The sequence below is a fragment of the Emydura macquarii genome, unplaced genomic scaffold, assembly GCF_026122565.2.
Source record: "Emydura macquarii macquarii isolate MOO-44397 ecotype Brisbane River unplaced genomic scaffold, CSIRO-AGI_Emac_v2 contig_2422, whole genome shotgun sequence".
In the NCBI taxonomy this organism is placed as follows: domain Eukaryota; kingdom Metazoa; phylum Chordata; order Testudines; family Chelidae; genus Emydura; species Emydura macquarii.
Genome location: NW_027132559.1, coordinates 14,925,956 through 14,953,421, shown reverse-complemented (window position 1 = coordinate 14,953,421; position 27,466 = coordinate 14,925,956). Strand labels below are relative to the sequence as shown.

General features: G+C 40.7%; 1 protein-coding gene across 3 annotated transcripts in view; it reads right to left on the bottom strand.

Annotated features, from left to right (window-relative positions):
• The window catches only part of ANKRD28 (ankyrin repeat domain 28), a 220,584-nt gene that overhangs the window by 104,602 nt on the left and 88,516 nt on the right, over positions 1–27,466 (bottom strand). For all 3 annotated transcript variants that reach the window (XM_067561969.1, XM_067561968.1, XM_067561967.1), the window contains exon 3: positions 8,834–8,912. In XM_067561969.1, the coding sequence (XP_067418070.1) occupies positions 8,834–8,912 (79 nt within the window). The remainder of the gene's footprint in view (positions 1–8,833; positions 8,913–27,466) is intronic.

Here is a 27,466-nt window from a genome sequence, read left to right as displayed (position 1 = left end):
TAATGTGCAGAAACTGCATCTATCCAAGAGGTGGGAAAACAGCCTGGGAGTTTGAAAAACCCCTATCTCTAATATCTATGCCGCAATGAAACCTAAACAGATGTAACTAACCAGTTACCCTACTTACTAGAAAAGTTCATAGGTAAGAATAAAAATAAAATAACCACAGAGACAGAGTTAATATAATAAATAATAACCAAACAGGTCAAATCCTGTGATTCCTTACAGACATGTAACATACAAGGCAAGTTCCTAACTGAATGCTCAAATTAAGGATTTTCTGCCTTGCCTCAGCCACCACATTCTAGAATTTGCAGTCTCAAAAACAAAATAATATTCCCAGATAGTATCTGTGTAATATGACCACTGCATGAAACCCCTACTACTAGGAGATAATGAGGGAATATGGCAGAAGCTTCATTCACTCCTATGCTGTTTTGAGTAGATATGCAGTGGTGACTCTCCAACAGCTACACAGATTTTCATAAATTTTTCAACTATACTATGTAAAAAAACAGATTATCTAGATGCCTACAGTGCACTAATATAACTGCTAAACTGACTTTTAAAGAGGATATCTAAAGATCTGAAACTTTTAATTGGAGTAAAAATTCCATAAGATATTGAGTTGGTGCTAGTAGCAGCAGTCCAGGTTTGTCATGCATCCACTTAAATCAGTCCACCTGAGATCAAAGCATTTTCTAGTTGACTGTTTTCCGGAGTTAAGTAATACCTGTTGAACCTCTAAAGAGCAAGATTTTTCCACAGTCCACACAAATCCTTTAACACCTGCAGTCAACTGCAGTGACAGAAGGTGAGAGTTGTAAATCCTGCACTCTTGTTGGGACAACAAATCCGTGAACACTGGAAGAAATTTGTGGACTTCTTGAGAAGTTGCAAGAAGTCTGAGTGTCATTGTTGCTTTAGCCATGTTGGAATCACTAAAATTCTGGCCCCATCCTGTCTTCTCTTTCTGACCACCTTCTGAATTAATGGGGGGAGGGAACAGAGTAGTCTGATATGGATCAACTGTCCCTGCCTATTCTCGAGCAGAACTGGAGACACTTCATATGTCTACTGACCAACAGATCGATGTCTGGAAACCGCCATAGGCTGAAGATGTCACCTATCACCACTTTCTTTACCGACCATTCATGCAGGGTGGAAAAGGGGGTTATGATATATGCTAGCGTCAACATGCAGAAGCAGAATTTCCTGATGAAGACCCTGAACTTCACTAGATTTAACATCAAATGAAACCCTCCTCCCTTCTTTGGTATGAAGAAAAAAGGTTACTAACGTTTTGTAACTGTGTTCTTTGAGATGTGTTGCTCATGTACATTTCAGATTAGGTGTGTGAGTGCACTAGCACTGGAGATTCCCCTCAGTAGTATCCGTAAGGATGACTCTGGTGCCCCCTGGGGTTGTGTGCATATGCACTGTTATAAGGGGTGCCTCCTGCCCTCTGCCCACTCAGTTTGTTTTTGCCAGAAACTGCAACAGAGTGGTAGGAGAGTGGGTTATGGAATGGACATGGAGCAACACATCTCGAACAACAGTTACAAAAGATTAGTAACCGTTTCTTCTTCTTCGAGTGCTTATTCATGTCCATTCCATGTTAAGTGACTCACAAGCAGTAGCCCTGAAGGTGGGCCTGGAGTTCACAGATGTGCTGATTGTAACAGCTGTCCCAAATCTGGCATCTTCTTGGGTTTGTTGAGTGATGGCATAGTGGGACGCAAAGGTATGGATTGATGACTACGTCGCGGCCCTGCAGATGACCTGGATTGGTATTTGCACTAAAAAAGCTGCTGATGACACCTGTGCTCTCATTGAATGAGCTGTCATAACAGCCAGGGGGGCAGGATCCTCACCTGCTTGTAACAAGCTCGGATACAGGTGGTAATCCAGGACAAGATTCTCTGGGTTGACACCAGGAGACCTTTCATCCCATCAGCCACAGTGATGAAAAGTTGTGTAGACCTTTGGAAGGTCTTAGTTCTTTCAATGTAGAAGGCCAGGGCTCGTCGAACATCTAAAGTATGCAGTTGTCTCTTCTCATCAGAGCAATGGGGATTCGGAAGGAAGACAGGTAGAAAGATGTCCCGATTGACGTGGAATTGCAACACCACTTTTGGCAGGGCACAACTGGATCTGGTCTTTGCAGAACACCAGGGGTTCTGAAGTCAGGACCTTGATTTCTGAAACTCTTCTGGCCGAAGAAATTGTCACCATTAAGATCACCTTCCATGAAAGGAGTAGTAGCGTGCAAGATGCTATAGGTTCAAAAGGGGGGTCCCCGTAAACCTTGACAGGACCAGGTTATGAATGTGTGGGTAGTCTCTTTCTAAACCCATGAGGAACCTAACTGTCATCTCATGAGAGAAAACTGATCTAGCCCGGGACCGGAAGATGGAAGGCCGAGGTGGCTGCCAAGTGAACCTTGACTGACAATAGTGCCAAACCCTGATGCTTTAGGTGGAGCAGATACTCCAAGATGGATTGCAAAGAAGACTGCATCAGAGAAAGGTTCCATTCAGATGCCCAACAGATGAAGCACTTTCACTTAGCCAGGTAGGTGGCCCTGGTGGAGGGTTTCCTGCTATCTATCAAGACTTGCTGGACCTACTTGGAGCATGCCTGCTCCTCAGGATTTAGTCATGCAGCAGCCATGTTGTCAGGTGTAAGGAGATGAGATTCGAATGTAGCAGCCGGTCATGGTCCTGTGAGATCAAGTCCGGGAGATGTGGGACCACCATGAACTTGTAGTAGAGTTGGCCTGTGACAAACCTGAGGAATCTCCTGTGTCCACGGAAAATGGAGATTTGGAAGTTACACATTCTTTAGGTCGAGGGCAACTTACCAATCTCCCAGATCCAGGGAGGGAATGATGGAGGCCAGGGAGACCACGTGGAACCTCAATCTCTTGAGATATTTGGGACGGGCCTTTGGGATGGGCCTTTGGCCTTCAGATTTAGAAAGTAACGGGAGTAGAACTCTTTCCCTCTCAAGTCTTGGGAAACTCCCTCTACGGCCCCCACCCATAGAAGGGCTTGCACCTTCGGGATGAGAAGTTGCTCATAAGAAGGATCCCTGAAGACGGACAGGGATGGGGAGTGGGAGGAAGGGATGGGATAGAAACAAACTGGACGGTATACCCCACTGCTATGGTACTGAGTACCCATTAGTTTCATTATAGACAATCATGAAGAGAGGAAGGGTAAAAGGCAGTCCAAAAATAAAAGGGAAGTTGGATCCAGTGCAGAGGCTGGTAGGTCATACTCAGGTGTGCCTTCAAAAGACCTGTCTATTTCCTCCTGAGTATCGGCTCGAGCCCAACTGGGAGAGCGCAGTGGAAGGTTGGCCATGACAGTACCTGTAACCCTTTCCCTTCTTTCTGTAGGTTTCATGCCTGGCCTGGCCTGAAAACCTCAGAGGCTACTGCAGCCTAAAATGCTTCCTAGAAGCTGAATGTGTAAAACGGCCCAAGGAGCATAGAGTGGCCATAGAATCTTTACAGCCATGCAGCCTGGTGTCAGTCTGTTCTGAGAACATCAATGCACCCTCGAAGGGGTGGACTTGCATGGACTGCTGGACCTTGTGAGAAAGGCCCAAAGACTGCAGCCACAAGGACCACCTCATCAAGACGGCTGATGCCATAGTCCTAGCTGCCCAGTCAGCAGCATCTAAGGCTGCTTGGAGGGAGGCCCTGGCCACCAACTTGTCTTCCCCCAGGATGGCCACAAATTCTTGCCTCAGCTCCTGAGGCAGGGAGTCTTTGAACTTAGATTCCCAAATATTGAAATTGTATGTCCATCTCCCCAGCAATGCCTGCCGGTTTGAGATAAAAAGTTGCAGGCTGGCCATCGAATAAACTTTCCTCTCAAACAAGTCCAGCCTTTTCGTGTCTTTGTTCTTGGGAATGGCACTCAACTGCCCTTGCCTGTCTTTTTCATTAGCGACCAAGATCACCAAATACCTAGGGGGACGGTGTGAATACATAAACAAATGTTTTAACCAGGACATACTACTTCTCAGCCCGTTCAGAAGCAGGGGACAGAAAAGAAGGGGTCTGCCACAGTGCTTGACCAATTTTAATACCTTTCCTTGCACAAGTAAGGCCACTTTGGAGAGGGCCACTGCAGCCAGAAGGTCGAATAAGGAGTCTGTGGGCTCCTTAAGCCCCTTAGCTTCCAGACCTAGGTTCGTGACAACCCACTTGAAGAGCTTTTGATAAGCCCAGAACTCATCCGGGAGTACTGGGTTTGCTGGGCCTGCAACTGCCTCATCTGAAGAGGATGAGGACGAAGTCAGCACAGGGGGAAGGGCTGGTTCTTCCTCCCTTGCTGGAATGGTCCTTTCCAGGGCTACAGTTGGAGTCTTGGTCCTGTTGTCTGAGCCCGAGGTGGGTTCTGGTGTTGGGCGGGATGTCATTGCCGTTCGTCCCACTGGGAGTGGGGGTCCTGGTACCAGGGGAAACCCCATGGGTACTAGTACTGCCAGGGCATTGGACTTTGCCCTGGTGGCCAAATGCCCACAGCTGGCCCTGCAGCCAAGTCTGGTGCATAGGTGGAGTTTCGGTGTGTCCTGGATATGGAGATAGCTTGTCCTTCTCAGAAGGACTCCTCCCTGGGTGACCATGGTGGGGCTGTTCCCACCTCAGCTTGCCAGCTGTGTGGTAGGGAATGGTGCCAGGTTTCTGGAGACTAGTGCCAGGCAGCTGGAGACTGATGCCTTGAGATCGGAGACCAGTGTTGCGGGGCCGGCAACCAGTGACATGGAGCTGGTGATTGATGCTGTGGAGTCAGGGACTGGTGCTGTGGTGGTCCCATTGCTGGTTTCCTTCTGGAGGGCACCGCCTCTTCACCAGTAATCTTAGCAGCTAAGGGGTCTCAGGGCATAGGAGGTACCAGGAGAGACAGGAGGTCTCTGGCCACCTGGAATCCTAGGTGCTGTGTGCCCCGACTGCTCCCGGGAGTCAGTGGTGGATCCCAGGTTGGACTCAGAGCCCCGAGAGGAAATGCTGCCACCAACCGCAGTTCTGGAGAAGACGAGGGGGCCTGCACAGGTCTCAACTCATCTCCTGCTCCCCTCTTATCTGTTCTGGGTGTTGGGGAGCGCCCTCTTCCAGCATGCTGCTTTCTGTGCTTCTTCCTTGGCACCAGCGATGTGAGCGGTACCAGGAAGAGCCTGGTGCCAGACGGGCACTCTGTACGGATGCTGACGTGGTTGGCACCAAGTCAGAGCAGCATGGAGAAGCAGGTGTAAGAGCCGCATCCCTCAGTAGGGCCTTCAATCGAATGTCCCTATCCTTTTTTGTGCGCCGCCTGAATCCATTGCAGATTTTACACGTCACAAACATGGGTTTCTCCAAGGCACTTCAGGCAGCTCAGATGGGCATCACTCATGGGCATAGGTTTATTACAAGTTGTTTACTATTTGAAGTCCAGGTATCGGGGCATGCCCTGACCCTGGGCCAACATCCCCAGATGGGACTGCTATCTACAGAAATGACTAATTCTAAAATCACAACTATACTTAGAATTAACAACTACATACAACTATGTACACTAAAATACAGTGAAACCACTGGAGAAGGCTTGCAAACGCAAGAGAGCTGTTCTAGCAACCGTCATGGGCAGTAAGAAGGAAGTGAGAGGGTGGAGGGCAATGCACCTTATACCAACGTATATGCTTGTGACCCCAGGGGGCACCAGATCTGGCACTATGGATACCACTGAGGGAAAAATCTTCAGTGCCAGTGCATGTGGTGTGCACACACTTAATATGGAACGAACATGAGCAAGCACTCGAAGAAGAATTGCTGACCAATCATCTGTGAAAAAGGTAGGTTTTTAAGCAACTTCCTTATCATCATACAGACACAGAGCTAAGACTCCATCTCCACATGATAGTTCAACTGCCTTAACCAGACTCTCCTATCTCTTCCTGCAATCTCCTGCCTCATTTACTATATAATTCCAACTTCTGTAAAAAATGAGACCAGTGTCCTATAGACTACAACCTCTTTCACTACACAACTCTGGTCAGTTCTGAGAGTGCTAGGTGCTGTCCACCCTAGGCACTGAAGGACGCACGGGTTCTGTGCGGAAAAAACAGCATGTAGCATGTAATTAAAGACTGATTCATAACGCAGATGCACAATGGGGCCAAATTACGGATGCCAGAATTAAGGTTGCCTATGCATTTCTTATATTTCGAGTGCCTGACTTTGCAACCTAATAATGTTCTTTTATCATAGTCTGTGCGCGCAATTTCCTGTGGTTTTTAAAAAACCAAACTGAAAAAACAGAAAATCTATCATGTGTCATATTGACACCCATATGGGTCATTAGCATGGTTGGAAGGTTTAGAGCCTCACAGAACTCTGCCTCATGAGCAGAGTAACTGATAACAGTAGTAGGTTGTCGTCCTCCACATGGACCAACATTAGAGACAGATGAGATACTTTACCAATAGATATTTCACAGATATTTGCTGACAGCAGAGGAATGGCAAGACTCAGGAATCTTGGGTTCTAAGCCAGGCTCTGGAGGTCAGTGGGCACTAGAGGATCCAGACTCTTCTACCCATTCCTCACAAGCTTGACCCATGCTCCATCCCCTCCAACACTGTCCTTGCCCCAGTTCTCTCTCTCTCAACTGTCTCCTCATCCAAGTCCCATTCTCCTCACCTACCTAGTCCTAGTCTCCACTCAGGCATCTCATCCTACTCCCAATCTCTTCTCTCAGCCATTCCCAGTTTCCCCTCACCTCCTTGTTTGATGTCTCCTCTCTGGCCTCCAATTGCAGCCCATCCTCATTGGCCCCCCGTCTCCATCTCCTTCCCAGGGCTCTCCATCTAATCTGTGTGTCCCGTGTCACCCCCCAGTTCTTTGCCCAGCCAGTCCCAGTTGCCCCTTTCAGCTCCTCATCTAATCTCAGCCCCCCCTCTATTCACTGGCTCTCAGTGTCCCATCCTTACCACTTACCACCCTCCTCCCTGTTTCCTACCGTCTCCTAGTACAAGTCCCCTTGTCCAGCCAGTCTGAGATACACCCCTGCCACCAGGCTCCCTGTCCCAGTCTACTCCCCCTGCCCAGGTCATGTTTAGATCAGGTACTTTTTCCCTCTGCATTCAAATGATGCAGCTTCCTCCTCCATGCTACTTTCACCCAGCAGGAGGGCATAGAGAGCTGAGAAATAGGCTGGTTGCTCTCAGTCATGGTGCCTGGACCTGGCATGGCCTACAGCAGCTGGAAACTGAAATTGCAAGGAAGTCCTAATTAGCACCAACTGCCCTAGGCTGGAACATGCCCATTATGGATGGAATCTTCAGGGAACTGAGAAGCTCCACCGAGTCTCTCCTGAGTGTGTGTGAACTCTGCTTTCTGAAAGACTTATAATGTAGCCAATTTTTTCACAGGTATGGCAAAAGGCACATCTCTGACAGACACAAAGGCCACCACCCCTACAAATTTCAAGTCCCTACTGCAAAGCATAGGGTGAATTCAAGCTTCTCAAAGAAAAAGTCATCAATTTTTAACATGGGCAAAACCACATACTTTTCTCTAATATTGGTCTCAGAAATGGCTGAACCATTTTGGCTGAAAGTTTCCCAAAAAATCAGCCTCAGACAGACACTTAGCATGGAAGTTTTCAGCCAAAATGATTAAAGTTCTGCACAGTTATAAGCAACTGAAAACAGGGAAGTGTTAGACAATCTTAATAAGCAGCCTCTTATAACACAGCCCACTAAAGTAAGTGGTATTACTTTTAAAGCTGAGAGGTGGGAAAAGATCTCAGGTTTTGGAGCAGATACGGTATATTGTTTAGTGAAGTGCAGATTAAAGAGATTCTACTGTATTTTATAATTCTGCAATTCCTTCCACTGGGGAATCTCAGAGCACTTTACGGTCATGAATAAAGCCTCAAAACCATCATGGTGGCATAATAAATACACAGATTAAGTGAGTTCTTCAAGGTCACAGTAAATCAGTTGCAGAGCTGGTATAATAACTCTGATCTCCTGGCTCTCTGTCTTGTGTTTTAACTACTTGCATTCTGTCTAGCAAGTGAAGAAATAAACATGAAAAATTACTTTTAAATTTTTATTTCATTCTTATCAGGTCCTAAAAAATCTTGTGTGTATATGAGCTAACAGCAAAAAACAACTAGAAAAGTAAAGCTCATCCTCAATCTGAAGAAACATCAGCACTTTCGGATGCCATTTTCAATGTTAATGTTAAAAGATGCTGTTTTTCTAAATTCACTGTGGTACAAAAATATAAGCCGGGATGGCCAAACTGTGGCTCGTGAGCCGCATGAGGCTCTTTTAGAGTTAAAATGCAGGTCAAAGAGCCCCTTGTGTCCCCCATTCTCCACCTACCAGACTGGGGTGAGGAGCTTGGAGCTTCTGCCCTGAAGCAGGGCGGTGGAGCTAGATGATTCTGCCCAGACGAAAGAGGGATCTTAGGGGTCAGTAAGTTTGGCCACCCTGATATATGCTAACATTTAGATATTAAGTACAGTCCTTTAAATACAGCTCAGTACAGACTTTTGAACACACTGAATTTGGTCATAAACTACTAATAGTAAATAGCAGACATTACTGAGAAAGTTTACCACTAGAAGGTACTTTTTATAGCAATTACAAATTATTAAAACAGTGGTTTGAATCAGAGAGTCTGTAAACTGAAATTTTAAGTAGAAAAATCCCCATATTTCAATTGAATTCTTAACACATTAAATAGCTTGATGAAATTATGCTAACAAAAAGTACATGTAATGTATTTGTGCACAGAGTTGTTTTCATTAATATGAACAGAACATACCAGATAGAACAAGTAGTTCAATAATTTCTGCATCTCCCAGATAGGCAGCAGCATGTAAAGGGGTCCTCTTTTCATTATCCTATGGTAAGAGGGGGAAAAAAGGGTGTTTTTAAAATAAAGACGTTTCAGCATTCTGTATGATTCATGAAAAAAGTTAAAGCATAAAATTCTATCTTCCAAATATTGTACATCATGTATATTTTAAGAAATAGAGATATTAAACCAAAGAATCTCTGAGTTAGTTACATTTATGCAGTCTGTTACAAACATGCTCTCACTAAGCAACTATGACAGCTTCAGGCCATGATCGTGAAAGATACCAATTCCCAGATACTCTGCACACCTCAGGATCAGGCCATAAACTAAAGCAAAATCATCTGCTTCTTTGGAGAGGGAAAAGTTTGGAGGAATGCGAAAGTGAGGTTGTCCTTAGCAGTTCAGAGAACATTAATACCATGAGTAGCAATTGGTATGGTCTATGTTTTGTATGACAAGTTGAAGGGTAACCCATGGAATAAGGTTGTAATATTTTCATCATGGTCACAAATTTAATGGAAAATGCAAAACTTGGATTTTGGACATGAAAAAATAAAATCAGCAAAACATGAAATTCAAACTTTTACCAACTTTTTCCTTACTGCATATATGCAGAAAAAAGCCAGAGATGTGGATGCAATTGCCAAATTGATCTCACAGACATAGAAAAGAAGCACGAGACAAATGGGATTTGGGTGCTTTTGGACTGTCTCAGGCTAATATTCTTTTGAAGACAGAGTTTAGAATCCATATGTGAGAAATTAAAGATGACAGCTGAGATGAACTGAACAGAAGAAGGTAACACTGACTTTCAGAAGGCAAGCACAGAATAAAGCACATAATAATTCTGGCAAATACTGGAATTAGTTTGTGCGCGCTAGTCCACAGCAAAAAGATCCTTCTCTCATTACGTTGACTGTTAAAGGCTAATTGCAGGAAATTAAAACCTAATAATTTGCTTCTGTACAGCAGACTGTAGCAGAATTAGTTAAAGAAACCTTTCAGCATTTCTAGCAGCTTGTAGACGGAACACTGTTTGATTATACTGGCCACTAAAATGTGTTTCGTAAATTTCATGTTGCCATATTATCTACCATTTTACCATTTAAAAAAAACAAAACACTTTCTTCACTCATGCAACAAAAGGTAACTACTCGTTGATTTCAAATTAATGAACACTGGCACACAGACCTGTATTTTCAATATTTTTACCTATATAAAAAGTCTTTTTGTTTGTTTGTTTTCAAATACACATTCTTTTCAGACTAAAGTAAATCCCAAAAGCAATTTCAATTTCTCATCCCTCCCCACCCCACAAGGTACTGTCTTCATTGTTTTTAAACTTTCAGAGCTGCAGTGCATTGGGGAAAGGTACCCTTTAGTGGCTATTACTCAAAGATAAAATTTAACACCTCAAATATCCCTAAGGTAGTTGAACTTATTTGGCAGCTAGCTTCAAACGCACTAAAATGCAAGATTATGGCAGTGCAGTAGCAATGCTATAGTTACAGGGCTGAGAAGACACCTTTTTTAAACCTACATTATATTAATATATTTTAATTTTCCTTAAAAAATTACTGCCTCATTCTTGATCTCTGCCCAAAAGAGAAAATGGGTTTAGAAAGTTTCAGAATTTATCCAGCAATTATGGCATTCACCACATTTTTAAAAATAAAGTTTTCTCCTCTTGTTTTTTCTCCTCCTCTTGAAGGATTCAAATACTAAGTTTGAAACCTGACATTGCCTTGTTTAAATATTTATTCTGAAATAAAGGCAACAACATTTCAAAATAGTAACTAGAGTTGTCATATTTCTGTTAGAAGACAGATGAAACAGAAATATGGAGAACATTCATCACTAATCAAGTTTATAAACCATCTCTAAAGAAAGAATTTTAACTTAAAGGAATGGATTAAACTATTTTAAACACATGCTATTAGAGTGTGATATAAATGGAAATTTGCAAAGCATTAATTTGAATCATTACCTAATCCTATCAAAAAGTAACTAATGTCAAATTCTACCCACCTTCCAAATAGGATAAAGATGGGCCATGAGGATGTTCCATGATGTTCCACAGTCAAAGGATGTTCAATGGAACATTCTCTGAGAAGCATTCACACACTGCAGGAGATGATGCACAATGGCCACTAGGAAAGCCTGGTTTGAGCCCTACCCCACGTTAGCTGATCGGATGGATCAAAAACCTTAAGCATCAGACAAGTTCCTCTACTTTATTACTAAGGAACTAAACTAGAGGAGCGAAAACTCTGCACAGATTGTACCTTGAAAAAAAATTAGTGATGACAACTCCCTTTAAAAAACAAATACAAGTCTTGTTGTATTTTGTGTTTTTCTTAAAGTCCCAGCTTCCTGGAGTCATGTTACTGAGTAAGAATCTTAGTATCCATTAAGAAAAGTTTCTAGCCTTCGGAGTGGTGGAGAAGAGGTTGAAAACATGAACTCTAAAGGCTCAAAAACCAGAAGGCAAATAAAAAATCCAAATTTTATGGCCAAATTCACATTTTGACACCTAACTCATGATTTCAAATCTTACTAATAATTATTAAATCCATCCAAGCATTTAATGTTTTTGCAATTTAATGGAATAAAGCACTGCAGTATAAATTTATTTCAAAACATGAGTTTAGATGAAAAACAAAGACTAATTATAGCTCACCAGTGCACAATTAGAATTAACATGACATAGTTTTGTTATTATTTGGTAAGCAACGCTTTGTAAGGACTTTTGTGCAGTATTCTATACAATCATAGCACTAACATCAATTCTGGCACAATACTTAAGTTTTATAAAAAAGCATATTGATATAAGAGACCAGATTAAGAAAAATATTTCAAAATACTTTTTTTTTAAATTACAAGGAAGAATGTTTTTAAAAACAAACACCCCCTACACCATCTATAACCCAATTATTGACATATTATGACATTCTTTCAGGACATGAAAGTGAGTCTACCTTCACTGTCCAACCAAAATTAAATTTATTTTAAACTATTTATTTTATTTCCTTTTCATTATTAAAAATCCCTAATGATCTAAAGTGTTGATAGTAATATAAATAAGGAAAACAGGTTTCCAAAACCCCCCAAAACATCCTATGATATTTAATTGGCATGTCACTTAAATCAATTGTTGTGGTAGACTGGATTTACAATGCCCAGCCCATTCTTCTATTCTAATACAATGTGTGCAGAAATATATATATTTAGTATGATGCTCAGAAACCTATTTGTGGATATTACCAATGTTTCCTTCATGAGTAGGACTGATGAAAGATGTGGGGCACTAAGTCAAGAGATAAATCTTCAAGGGTCTTGCACTATATGTGCAAGAGAGCTCAGTTCTGCATGAAACATTTCATTTTCTGTGCCCCTTTGAGTTATTTTCCCAAGACTCCTGAAAGAATTTGTCAACTTTCAAATTTCCCGAGGAATTATTAATCTTATCTATATAAATCTCTAACATACTCGTCATTCTTATCTGTATTCTAGCATGGTCAATCCATGATATAAAGATGTCTTCTCAGACCCTGTTCAGATAGGTTTTAACAGGGGTTAAAATAAGAGAGAGGGAGGGAGGAGGAGCTCCATGCCCTCCCTTCTCTTTCGCAAAAGCTAAAGGAGAGCTCTTCCAGTCCCCTTCACTGTTGGCTGGTGCAGTGGGAGCTCCCCCTTCTCTTTCAATCTACTTTAAGTAGGGTGTTTTAACCATTTTGCTGATTTGCATAGGATCACCATCTTGACACTGTACAAATCCAAGATTAATTACACATACTGGTTTAAGAGCTTTATGTATTTTAAAGTACAAAGTGCCCTATGAGTTTTACCTATTTGTCCCAATGCATTTTATGAGAAGTAACACATAACAGTAATAGCCATATAAATGACAATTATGTCAAAGTTGAAAGCTCCAAAGACAAGCGACCCTGTCTTCCAACATTTTAGTACAGTGCCTAGCACAATCCCCTTATCCTGACTGTGGCTTCTGAAAGTTACTGAAATACATTAACAATTACCTTCCAGACACCCTCCAAATAATCAAGCATCTACTTAACCTGAACATTTTGAACTGCAACACTTGTTAAAAAGTATGACTCCAACCTTCTTCCCACTAAACCTTTATTCACAAATTCCTCTTTATCTTATTTTAACACCAAAAAGGGGAACTACACAAAAATGAGAAGCTAGTTAAATGGAAATTAAAAAGGAAGTCACAAGAGTGAAATGCCTGCAAGCTGCATGGAAATATTTAAACACACCATAAGAGACTCAAAACTAAATGTATACCCCAACAACAACAACAAAAGTCAGAGGACCAAAAAAAAAATCACCTTGTCCGAACAGCAGAGTAAAAGAGGCAGTTTAGAAGCAAAAATGGCATTCTTTAAAAATTGGAAGTCAAATTATAGTGAGAAAAATAAAAAGGTGCACAAACCCTAGCAAGTCAAGTATTTGAACAGCAACTAGCTAAGAATACAAAAACTATTAGCAAAAAAAAAAAAATGTTAAGTACATCAGAAGCAGGAACCCTGCCAGTCACTAGGGCCAGATTTGGGACTGGATCATTTAATCACCACTCTGTTCTATTCATTCCCTCTGAGGCATCTGGCATTAGCCACAGTCGGAAGACAGGATACTGGGCTGGATGGGACCATTGGTCTGACCCAGTAAGACAAGTCAAATTCCTGCTCAAAACAAGAGGCACTCTTCCAACAGCATTTTTACATCTCTTTTCTGTGAAGACTTGAAAACATCACTCAGTGTTTTCTGTTAGATTATTTGCCAGTTGCCTGCTTGAACACCATCAGTCCATAGCAAAAGTTGAACTCAAATACTTTACATAAGAGGCTCTGAATTCTCTCATGACCTCCTGTGTCGTTTACAGACCCCATTTCTCCCACTTTCTTTAGTATAAGTATCTTTCTGATAGCACTTGGGATACACTTTAACACAGTTCAATTTTTTTTATTTTTTACTCACACACAAGAACAAAAAGCATAATACATGATGACCAACGGCACAATTACTAAACCGTGTATTTTCCCAAGTGACTAATTAAAAATTATGAATGGAGTATTTTTCAAAACATCATTTATTTGCAAAGATAAAACTAAACTTCTATTTTCCATATTTACAGATTCTGCTGGTGTTTCTACAAGTACCTCAGTTTTGTAAGGAAAACACCTTTGTTTCTTAAACAAGTATTTTTTCATACAGAATAGATCCAAACATTGGAAAGTATGCGCACAAAAAAGTCAGGATTGTTAGTTTAGTCATCCAATTCTGTATTTACACCAAAGTTATACCCAAACACAGAAATAAGCATAAATATAACCCACCTGAGTTGGGAAACTGCACATACTATCGCCAACTCAAACTGGATCAAAGCGGTATAGACATTTGGACTTTACATATTCCAAAGTCTAAATGCAACAAACTATTTTCTAATTACCTCACCTTAAGTGTGATTTGACTATTACTTCTCTTTGGCACTGTTCTGGAGCACTTTATAATCTTAGTTCCAAGGCATTACAAAAGTAAAAAAATGAAGATGACTATTTCTAAAATTACTATATCATTATCTATGGTATGATTGTTACTATTGCATTTAAAAATGTAATAAAATACCTGATTTCTAACTCTATATTTATAGCTAAATTAACATTTTTACAGCAGCATCACATTTCTTTACTACACAAATATTTAAAAGAAACACATTTAGACTTTTAAAACTTCAACAGAAATTTCAGCTGCAAAGTACAAAACAAGCCCAATTGCTAAGTTGTTATGCCCTGACCCTGCAAACTACTTCACACAGGCAGATTCCTGTGCCGGCACAAACAACTTGCAGAGGCTATACAAATTTAATTGATCGAACAATCTATTTTGGATAATTATATAACCTTTGATGAACATATGATATTTAATTCAGTTTTTCCAGTTTCATAATAAAGCACTTACACACAGCTTGAATTTTTCACAGAATTTGAATCCAAGGACACTGATCAGACCACAAAAGTGCATACATTTTGTTGACAAGAAACAAATTGATTCTATAAAATTACTGATAAAGTTATATCTGAAACATGCAGCCATGATCCAACATACAGTTGTCGTCATTTGAATAAACAACAAGCAAGTTCTATTTGAGTTTCTTCTAGGTACCTCTATTAATCAGGGTAGTAGATAGGTTTGTATCCAGAAGAGACCAGAACTAAAACATTTCTCCTAAAATATCAGAATCCACCCCATTAGAAAGTGGGTGCATCATTTTTTAGTGGTAATGTGCAGTTAAGAAAGAATTCACATAAACAAAATCAAATTTGTAATAAACCTTTATCAGGTCATTCTGACGGGTGCCACTAAATTCCAACTAAGACTGTTACAATTGAAATATGCATCCATAAGCATTAGTACTCTATACCATGTCTAGTTTAAATCTCTTAAACAAAACATTATTCTGAATTTTGTTTGACAGTTGGAGGATATATAGTTAACTAAGAAAAAGACCAAGTATTGTTTGAAGGAAACTACAGTAACTTCACATTAAAAGCCTCTGTTGCAGAAAGTTGATTCATCATGCTCAAGTAATTTCTCCAGGGTCAAATAGCAAGTTGGTACAATTGGGTTTTTGTAAACCCCTCTCTTATATTTAACAGGTCACATGTTTTAAAGATGTGCCAATGTAAGACCTAGTTCCCATTATTAAGGGCTTACATTAGAACATTATTTCAGGAAACACTGTTCATATTTATGCAATTAACAAGGAGCACTCAAACTCTGAATTTTAACTACTTAAGCCACAAAATTTTGAGAACAGGAGCTGTGTCTTTTCATTTATTACAAAAGCAGTGCCTAATTAAGTCCTTAATGGATTCACAGAGGCACTCTGTGACATGAGAGAGCATGACAGCAGATAGAAGAGGAGTGCATTCTCTAGAAATCTTACCTGGCAGAGAAGTAAAGAACTTTTTTGAAGTTGCTAATAAACATTTTCACAAGGTCACCTTAATGATTTTTTTCAAAATTAAAATTTTCTAGTTAACATGTAATAAAAAATGATGTAACAAAATGTTACACCATGTGCATTTGCAGCTGACAACATGGGTACACTTTTAAATCCTCCTCTAGATAACACTAAAACCCTAGCATTCCATAGATTAAGGCCTGATCTACACTAGAATATTAAGTCACGCTTAACTACATTATTCAGGGATGAGAAAAATGCACACCCAAGTGGCTTAGTTAAGATGACCTAATTCCCAGTGTAGACAGCGCTAAGTTGACAGAAGAACACTTCCATCAACCTAACTACTGCCTTTCAAGAATGTGGATTACCTATGCCAACAGGAGAATCCCTCCTGTCAGCATAGATAGTGTCCATGCTGAAGTACTGCAGTGGCGCAGCTGCAGCGGTGCAGCTATGCCACTGTAGTGTTTTACCTGTAGACAGATCTATAGTCATACATTTTGGAAGACTTGTTATTTGCATCGCTGTAGCACCCAGAGACTCTGATCAATATGAAAGTATCCACTATCTTAGGTGTATTACACATGTACACAATAGGAAGACAAGATGCAAAGTGAGAGCAATAACCAAAAAGGGGAAAAAGAGGATAAGGGTAACAGTAACAGAAAAGAGCAGTCTGCCTAAGTAACAGTGATTCTTCAAGATGTTGCAGTCAGCATGGATCTCACTATAGGTGCATATGTGCCTCATGCACAAAATGCTCAGAGTATTTTCTGAACAGTATCCATTCATGCCATGAATGACCCTGTGCCTCCTCATGCTCAAGTTCGAGGATATAAAAGGACAGAGCAGCTGCAACTCTCCTTCAGTTCTCTTGCATTTCAAAGCCTGTGATGCTGACAACTCTGAAAAGCACGCATGGATGATGGGTAAGGATAAGACTATCATGGAGATCTGTGACTTTCTGAGACCTCTGAAATTATTCTTTTCAGCTTCCACTCTGAGACCTGGGGCAGCACACTAGAAGTTGTCAACTTCTGAGGGCTGCAGAGCTCTCAGGCAGTCTCAGAGCTTTCAGGGGCCGCTGGCAGGCAGCAGGGGCCCTGCGCCTCAGAGCCACCGCCACCAGCAGTGGGGGGAAACCTAAAGCTGTTAGCTGCCAGGGGGTGGGGAAGGGGAGCCCAGTGCTCTGAGCTGGGACCCCACAGCTCCCTGCTGGCACAGGCAGGGAGGAGAACTCAGTGCTCCTAGCCAACAGGAGTGGGGGAGGGGGATTCCAGACCTCATGGGCAGCAGGGAGACCCCAGGGCTCCGAGACATACAGCTCCCTGTCAGTGGGGGAGCCCAGAGCTCAGCTGGTCCCCGCAGATCCTAGGTGGGGGCCCCCTGCAGTGCCGAGCTGCCATGGGGGTAGGTGACCCACATGGTGGAGCTCTGAGCCTCCAGGGCAAGGTTGCTGGACACCCTCCCCCTGCCTCCTGCAGCAGGGCTTGAGCTCTCATCCCTGTTAGCCTGATTTTCTCATGGTTATTTTTTAGTAGAAGTCAGGGACAGCTGAATTTTCCATGAATTTTTGTTTACTGCCCACGACCTGTTTGGGACTTTTACTAAAAATAACCAAAATCTTAACCTTAATGATGGGTCAAGGGATACACACTGACTACAACACCTGGAAGAACCAGGGTTATTTGTAGGGTAACTGTTCTTTTTTTCTTCTAGTATGTGCATCAAGTGTGCATCCCACTGTAGGTAACTGATGGGCAGTATCCTCTAAGGGTGGTAGGAATGAGGGGTATCAGATGCATGAGTCAAACAGAGATTGGAGTACTGCTCTCCTGAAAAGGGCATCTGATTTAGCAGCTAAATCCATTGCATCATGCTTGACAAATGTGAATGGATTTCTCTGCAAAGCAGCCTTGCAGATTTTGGATATCAACTGATCATGGAAACAGGAGAAGGATGCTACCTGGGTTCTGGTTAAGTGAGCCTTAATAGTCCATGAGAGAGGTACACTGGCCAATTAGTAACACAGTGAAATGCAAACAATAATCACAATGAATAATGCATTGTAATGGAATAGTCTAGAAGTTAGAGCAGCCAGCTTTAGCCACAAATAGACACAGGGACAGTCAAAGATTTTTTCCCCTGGAAATGAAATATCAAAAAGCTCTGGATACATCCATAGTGTGTAGGTTCTTCAAAACTGCTTTCCACACAAGAGGAGAAGTAGACAGTGTAAGTGTTAAGTCTCCTTGTGCCAGAGTCGGTGCCAATACACTCGGTGCTGACGCAGTCAATGTCAAAGGCACTGATACCATGTTTGGTGTCTGAGATCTTGGCTTGGTGGGTTTTGCACCCTTTTAAATGATTTCTCCCTGCTGAAGCTAGGTGTGTGGTAACTGGTACCTAGGGCACTTATGGTGGAGGTTCTCCCTTGACTCAGACTTTGCTGATTTCTCTTTCTTCAGGGTCTGATGCGACTTTTCTCGATTGCTCAGCTGTAATTTGAGCCCCATGTATGTCTATTTTCAGGTGCAGGGAAGAAGGAACAGCAGTTTTGAGCACTTGCTGAGGATGTGTCCTTCCCCAGAGCAGAATAAGCATCTGCTGTGCCTGTTGATTAGGGGCATAAGACCACTGGATAATGGACAGGGGTTAAACACTGCAAGCTTAGAGTCTCTCTCCCCCCCCCCCCCTTAGGGGGGGAGGAGGGAAGCATCCAAATCAAGAGAATTAACAGGATAGTGAAGACGGATTTCTTCATAAAAGAAAAAACTTAGAATGAACTTGAAGCTCAAAGAAAATACCAGTGTCAGACATTTGTCAGGTTCCATTCCACTGCCACACTTGGTAAAAAGGAAGTGAGGGAATTATCATGGACAATCTTCCATCTTTTACACTTTTGCATGGGTGCACAAGGCAGCACAGGGTACACATGAAGACACTGTTATAAAGAAAAGATTGAGCTCACATGCATGAGGTGCATATGAACCTACAGTGTGATCCATACTTAAACAAAAAACATGCAAGTTGCATTGACCAACTGCTACTGTCCCAAATAAATGTATTTTTAAGCGTTTCTCCAGTTTGTTCATTTTTTTTTAGCTTAAATGTGTAGCTTAAGCCAATGCACTAAAATCCATGGACAATAACTTCTTTCCACAGAACAACTGAGTAAAATTAAATCAAAGGGACAAAGCTATTTAAAAAAAATTATACCTACTTATCACTTTAAAGTCGCATATAATTTCAGAGCAGGGAGAAACTACACAAATATGCTCATACTTGGATACAAGTCAAAAAAAGCTACATCAAAACAAATCTAATACTTATTTCCTTATTAAAATTCCTCAACAGGAAGTATAACAGATGCCAGTCACATCAATGTAATTAAAGCTATATTGTTCCATACCCAAAATAAAACTTTATTTGGAGGAGCAGAGTATATTACAAGTATTCAGTCAGCTGGTAAACATTTTATTTTAATGTATATGGTAAATGAATTGTATCTTTATAGAATTTTTTTTAAAAAGGAAGAAATTGAACCTTAAGTGGAAAAAGTCTATGTAAGGAACACTTGCGTGTAAATGAACTGTCCCAAATTTGGAAAAAAATTACTTTATGTGAAGTAGGCCAAACATCAGATGTTTACCAATGCCTTCCTATCCAATAGACTCCATAAAACAATTTCAAGGAGAAAACGGTCAGAGAACTTTTACTATATGCTTTTCAGCTAACATGTAGTATCCCAAACGTCAATACCTTTGATAACTATAGGAATTTTTTTCTTGCAGGATTCAGAGCTCAGTGAAGGCTCGAGGTTTGCGCTTTAGGCATTCAGTTCTGAACTGATGTCATGAACTACTGTTTATCCAAATGTGACTGCATCAAGTGGTGTCCTGCTGGGAAACAGTAGTACTATTGAAGGTCTTATCCATTATACAAATCTTAAACTAAGGAATATAGAATTACCATTATACAAGGCACTGGTGTGACCTCCTTTGGAACACTGTGTGCAAAGATGAATTCAAACGGAAAACAGATATAGAGAAAGACTACTAGAATGATCAGAGGAATGGAGAACCTACCTTACAAGAGGAGACTCAAGGAGCTTGGCTAATGTAGCCTAACAAAACAAAGGATATGGGGAGATAGGATTTCTTTTTATAAATACATCCCAGGGATAACTCCTCTCTTTCCCTGGTATTTATTTAAAGTTAATGGCCAATGTTGGCACAAGAAGAAATGGATATTAACTGTCCATCAGTAAGTTTAGGCTTTAAATTAGACAAACATTTCTAACCATCAGAGAAGTGAAGTTCTGGAACTACCTTCCAAGGAGAGTAGTGGGGGCTAAAATCCTAACTGGTTTTAAGACTGAGCTTGATAAATTTCTGGAGGGGATGGTATGATGAGAGAACAGTTGCAGGTGGGCCATATGGCAATTAGCAAATATCTCCAATGGTCAGAAATGGGACATTAGAGGGGAAGGGCTCTCAAATACACAGAGGATTCTTTCCTAGGTGTCTGGCTGGTGGGTCCTGCTCACATGCTCAGGATCTAACTGATCACCGTATTTGGGGTTGGAAAGGAATCTTCCCCCAGATCAGATTGGCAGAGACCCAGGAGGGTTGCTTTCCTCTGCAGCCTGGAGCAAGAATCACTTGCTGGTTTGAACTAGAGTAAATGGTGAAATCTCTGTAATTTGAAGTCTTTAAATCAAGATTTGAGGACTTCAACAACTCAGCCAAGAAGTTATGGGCCCACTACAGGAGTGGGTGGATGAGTTTCTGCAGCCTGTAGGTCATCAGACTAGATGATCATGATGGTCCCTTCTGGCCGTAAAGTCTATGAGCATGGCATTCAGCTCAAATAACAATCATTACCTCATAATCAGGTATCACTTTCAAATTAAGAAAAGGCAAACAGACTCTCACTATGAACAAAGAGAAAAGCCTATTCCCTTACATCTTTAAAAGTGTACATCCTAAAGGTAAAACAGATAATTTTTTTTTTTTTTTTTTTTTATTAATTTGACACTGTTAGTGAAAACAGTGTAAACATCATTTTAGATTCAGTCCATGCAGAGTTCTGGTTTTTCCTCTAGTTTTGATATCTCAGAAAATATGACATCTTATTACATATCCTTAATTCAGCTGGCTCTGAATTTCCACCACCCGCTCAGGTTATAAAAAAAGATATTAGCCCTGTCTGCCCAGGGTGTATAAAGGACCCAACTCCAGAAAGTATAACTTTCTGTACAAGGAAAAAGATTTTAATTTTACATGTTGTTATAGAGCTTATATCACTCCTAAAGGCCAAAAGCTAGAACTAGACTCCACACAGTTTCTTGGTGTAGTTTCTGCACTAGTTCCTTATTTACTCATTCTCACAGGTATGCACAGCAAGCAGCATTTTGACATTTCTCTGAGTATTTATGGAAACCATACTTCAGAAAGGTAATAGCTCTACACAACCCTTCATTTCTGGATGGACTAACCCTGAAAAAGAGTTCTCTTTGATTGAATTTTCTCAAAGTTCCAAACAAGTCAGATTGTTTTCTTAAAATGGCTAATGTTAACATGCTTGCCCATGCATTTTCACCTCTATGCTCCCTGCACATTCTGTAATATTGCTACCATTTTGGCAGTCCTATCTGATCAGGCTTTTACATAGGACGAGTACAGCTCATCGGATATCCCATCCTAGATGCCACCCTGAAAACACTTCATGCACAAGTTTAACACATGAACAGCACCACTGAATTGAATGGGACTCCTCAGGTGTGTAAAGTTAAGCAAATGCCTATACAGTTGCAGGATGGAGGCCCAAATCATTAAGCAGCTTCTGGAAATCATTCCTTGTGGTTATTCAGTTCTCCCAATAAACGAGAATTTGGGCATCTTAGAGGTTTATTTTTTAATAAAGGCTGGGGACTCCTGCCTAACACATGAGTTGGAGGAAAATGGCTGCCCTCCACACCTTCTGAAGTTGGACTTAATCTTATAAATCCAAGATTCCTTAGCAAGACTCCTCTTTTCCCCTCTCCAGCATTCTAAGACTCTTAACTGGCACAGCATTAAATACAGTAATCCTGAAGGCCCAGAATACCTCTCAAAGCACCAAACTGCCGGTAATTTTATTCAACATCATTCCAAATAGAACTCTCATTTTGAAAACAGATGTGAGAAGCAGACACTAACACCTAGAAACAAATACTTCACTTTGTTCTTTTTTAAATAAATACAATTAATGGTTAGAAATGCTTAGCTGCAACATAAAGCAGAAAAAAAATCATGTTTAATAGGAAAGAAGCTGGTTGCAAATAATACATTATGAAATATGCCTCCAGTAAGAACACAAGTTTAAAAACATTTGTATTACATCGTTTGTGAACATAATACTCATGGGATTTCCATAATGAGAAGGCACTGATGTAGGAGACATTCCATTACATAAATCAGCCTGCTTAAGTGCAGAGTCTAGAATAGAGAATCCTAAATGTGTTGTCTTACTCTGAAATCTATCTGGAATGTATGAGGACATGAATAAGAGGAAAATATGAATAATGGAAAAAAACAAGTACAATTCAGTTTGTTTCCATTCCATTAAGGGAGCAGAGCACACTAGGTAAGGTATGTAGACCTCCATCCTAGTTTAAATCCACCACATTATTTTCAAGCCAGTGACACCTTTGTCCAGAAAATTTGCTTTTGTTGTCAAAAGCCCAGTTTTTTTAGTTTTTATTGCACTGACTACTGCCAGAGCTGAAACTATTGTATGTGTACCCTTTATTAGGCATTGTCATCTCACAATACGAAGATGATCTGTAGGCGGGATGAGGGTTTTTTTGTTTTATTGAAGTATCTTAACTTCCTAAAGCAAAACACACTTCTTGGCATGAATAAACTACAAAAATATAACAGTTATCTTGTTTGAAATGAGTTCTACAGTTGCATAAGATTAGCAAGCCTAGCTCATATACTTCTGATAATGAGTACGGTCATTCCAGAAGCAGGCCTTTGCACTGGCTCCAAGTACCTCAAACATCACAAAAACAAAGATATATATTAATCTGGCTAGAATGGCTAATTAAAATGAGAGGATTTCATATAAGAGAAGTTACGTGGCTGATATAAAAGCATACGAGTGATCAATAAAAACCCTTAAACATATTGCTATCCTACTACACAGGAAAGATAGAAAGTATGGCAAGAGACCATTCTGACTTAACCAGGAGATCTTCAAGGATCTGAAATCACAAGGGGGGGAGGGGGAGGGAGAAGGCCCTACAAAAAAAGTGGAAACTAGGTCAAATTACAAAGGGTGAATATAAAAAAACCAACACAAGTACGTAGGGACAAAAACAGAAAGTCCAAGACACAAAATGAGATTAAATTAGCTAGAGACAAAGGGTAAGAAGAAAACATTCTATAAATACATTTGCAGCAAGAGGAAACCCAAGGACAGGGTCAGCCCATAATTCAGTGAGTCGGGGGAACAACAAAAAATGTGGAAATGACAGCAGTGCTAAATGCCTTATATGTTTGTTTTCAACAAAAAGGTTAGGAGCAATCGGACAACTAACAGTTAACACCAGTGTAAATGTGGTAGGATCTGAGGCTAAAATAGGGAAAGAACAAGTTAAAAAGTATTTAGATGAGCAGTTAGATGTCTTAAAGTCAGCAGGGCCTGATGAAACACATCCTAGAATACTCAAGGAGCTGACGAGATATCTGAGCCTTTGGCAATTATCTTCAAAAACTCATAGAAGACTAGAGAGATTCCAGAGGACTGGAAAGGGAAAATATAGTGCCACTAAAATTCTCCACAGAGATTTCAGGACAGTAACAGAACCAAAAGAAATTTTAAACATTGCAAACACACTTCGTAGAAAGTAAAGTCTCATGACTCACCACTTTATCAGAACCTTGATGTTAGAAAGGAAATGAATATTCATGTTTGTGGTGGAAACTTTAAGCAAGCTGATTATACAGACTTTCTATATTTAGAAATAATTTTTTTTAAAACGAAAGACCAGACTTCTGTTCCATGTATACTTCAAATAAAAGTTAACACTATACACAAACTTATCCTGTTCTTTATTTATTGATACACTATAGCCATTATAGAAGGTTGGTCAGGCAAGGTAAGGCAAAATGCTATATCTAACATGGTTAAGCCTAAATCCTACATTTCATTTATTTTAAAAAGTTGATTTCTTTACCATGATATAGTCATTTAACTCTGCCTAAATTTCTTAGTCAAAAGTTAGAAGAACTATCTGAACTTTCATTGAAGAAGAAAGCCCAGTTTTGATTAAAAGATTAAGCAAAATACTAGACTTTTATAATGGATAACAAGGATATCCAGCTGTCAATTAATTAACAATTTTGGAAGGGATATTAAAACTCTTGTTTCAGGGATTAAGCCAAATCCTAACTATTGGGGTGAGAATTTTATGTGGAGAATATATTCCCTCACAACTATCTAGTGTGGGGTTATTACACCTTTCTCTGAAGCATCTGGTATTGGCCACTGGACAGGATACTGAACTAGACAGATCTAGAGTCTGATCCATATGATAATTCCTGATGGTCTATACTATTATGGTCACCAATTTTACAAGACTATGATACTTTTTGAACAAAGTATGCCTTGTGAGGTATCAGTTGAAAACTCAATCCACTGAACGTTATTGTCCTGGTAAAATGTGTATCATCACTGTATGTAAAGTTAAAAGTTTCTACTATATAACATTGATGTAACATGTTCCAGAGTTAGAAAGACAGGTCCAAACCAGTTTTTCCAGAGACAAAAATGCATTAGCACCCAAACAAGTGATAAAAAGCAAACACCAGCTTAAATAGCCATTCTTCAACAACAGGAAGGTGCAAACAAGAAATTTATACTGCATCATAGGAACGTTTCAAACCTCACGTCCACAATGGACTACGCGCCACCATGACTCAAAGATGTTTCTAGAACAAGAAATTGAGTTATAAAGGGGGAGGAAAACTCTTGACTTCACCTCTCATCTCTCTGTTCATGACATCAACAACTCTCGAAGAACTGAGCTAAGGAGGAGTGGTCCCAGGCTGAAAAGAGACCCAACCTGTGAAATTTACAACAACATATGGTGAGACAAAACCCTTGCTTTTAAGGAAATTTAGCTTAAGGTAGGTATTAGTTCATGTATTACTCTTTTATATCTTTTGTAACTAATCTTAACTTCTATGCATTATCACTTGCTAACACTTAAAATCTATCTTTCTGTAGTTAATAAATTTTCTTATGGTTTTATCTTAACCAATATGTGTTTGGATTAAAGTGTCTGGGAAACTCCATTTGGGATATCAAGGTTGGTACATTATCATTTTCCTTTCATGAAATGATGGGCTTTTTATGACCTTGCATGTTCAGTAGTGCACTGGACAGTACAAGATGCACATTTCTAGGTGAAAATCTGAGACTAGGAATTTGCAGGTATCACCTTGTATGTAATTCATGATTGACTGGTCACAGTGCTCATGTATTTAGCTAGGAGTGAATTTGCATGCTAAAGGTTGCGTAAGCAGGCCAGGGTTGGTTGTTCTGACAGTAAAGCAATGTAAAAAGCATCCCAGGCTAAAGAGTTAAGGGGACACCACTGTTCACCAGTCCAGATTATACCCTGGGGAATGTCACACTGTGTTCCAAAGCCTTTTTTTCCTTTTGTCTTCTAGAAAGGCTTCAGAGCATTGATCCCGCTCCTTGTAACACAAACTATTTAGTGTCACTGACATTAAAAATCTCCACCATATACACATATATCCCTACCTACCCAAGACTAGGTTTTGTTTTTAAAAAAAAATTTTAAAAGTCAAGCTTACCTCATAGTGCTCTTCTTTTGCAAGGTTCCATCAATTCATGGATCCAGACATGGGCAGCAAGTTCACTTCAGAACACTTCAAGGGTTGTTTAGTTGTACAAGGTATGTGTGTCTGAGGCAGGGTGTTTCCTGGGAAGGGAGAGTGGAGCCCTTGGAAGGCTTTTGGTAGACAGAGTCAGGGTGATTCTGACTTAAGAGGAGTTTGGGGAAGGCAAGTACCTGCCATGCTGTCTCCAAATCACTGCCACCTGACATAGGCTAAGCAGATAGTGAGCTAGGACAGTTTACTATGCATAATAGTTCAATTTATCATCTCATCCTTCCATCAACGTATGAGGTTTCAGTAACAATAACCTAAAATAGTTTGAGAGATGTTATGCATAAAGCCACACTTTAAAAAGGTGGGTTTTTATTGCAGTTTTGGAGAATGTAATTACTGATATTTCCTTGTGACAAACAAACCCCTGACAGACAGCCATTTAACACCCCCCCCCCCAAAAAAAACAAAAACAAAAAACAAAAAACCCAACTTACTAACCTTCCGTAACTGTTGTTCGAGACATGGTGCTCATGTCCACTCCAATGTAGGTGTGTGCTCGCCCAAAACACCGCTACCAGAAAGTTTTTCCCTCAGTGGTAGCCTGAGGTCGGCTCTGGTGCCCCTTGGAGTTGCGTGCTCAAAGTGCCGGTAAAAAGAAGCAATACATCTCTAAGAACAACAGTTACGGAATGTTAGTAATAGTTTTTTCTTTGAGTGCTTGCCCATGTCCATTCCAATGTAGGTGACTCCCAAGCAGTTGCACAAGTGGAGGGTTTGGGAGTTTATTGGCGTGCTGATTACAATAGCGCTCGGCCAAACCCTGCATTGTCTCTAGCCTGTTGGGTGATGGCTTAGTGAGATGCGAAAATGTGAACTGACGACCACATTCCCGCTCTGCAAATGTTTTGGATCATGACTTGTGCCATAAATGCTGCCGAAGATGCTTGGGCCCTTGTGGAATGTGCAGTCAGGACTGAAGGAGCAGGAACCTTTGCCAGTTGTAGCATGAGTGGATACATGAACTGATCCAAGATGAAATTCTCTAGGCTGAGACTGGAAGATCTTTCATCCTGTCTGCAATGCTATGAATGGCTGAGTAGATTTGCTAAACTATTTAGTCCTTTCTGTGTAGAAGGCTAGTGCATGTCTGATGTCCAGCAAGTGGAGCCTCTGTTCCTCTCTGTTGGCATGTGGTTTTGGATAGAAGTCCAGTAGGAAGATATCCTGGTTACTATGGCACTGTGAAACCACCTTTGGAAAGACGACCGGATGCGGACACAATTGGACCTTGTTCTTGAAGAATACCATATAACATGGCTCTGAAGTAAAGGGCCTGGATCTCTGAGACCCTTTTGGCAGAAGTAATGGCCACCAGGTAAGCCACCTTTCAGGACAGATAGAGCCAAGAACATGTTGCCAATGGTTCAAATGGGGTCCTGTCAGCCTTGCCAATACCAAGCTGAGACCCTGGGGGAGGATTGGTTGCCACACCTGGGGGTACAGTTTCTCAAGTCCCTTAAGAAACCAACTACAGACAGAGCTTGAGAAAACAGAATGGCTGTTCATCCATGGGTGAAAAGCAGAGATTGCAGCCAGATAGACCCTAACAGATGACACAGTTAGCCCTTGCTATTTCAGGTGGAGTAAGTAGTCTAGAATGAATAGTCGTGTTGACTGTGTAGGTGAGACACGTTT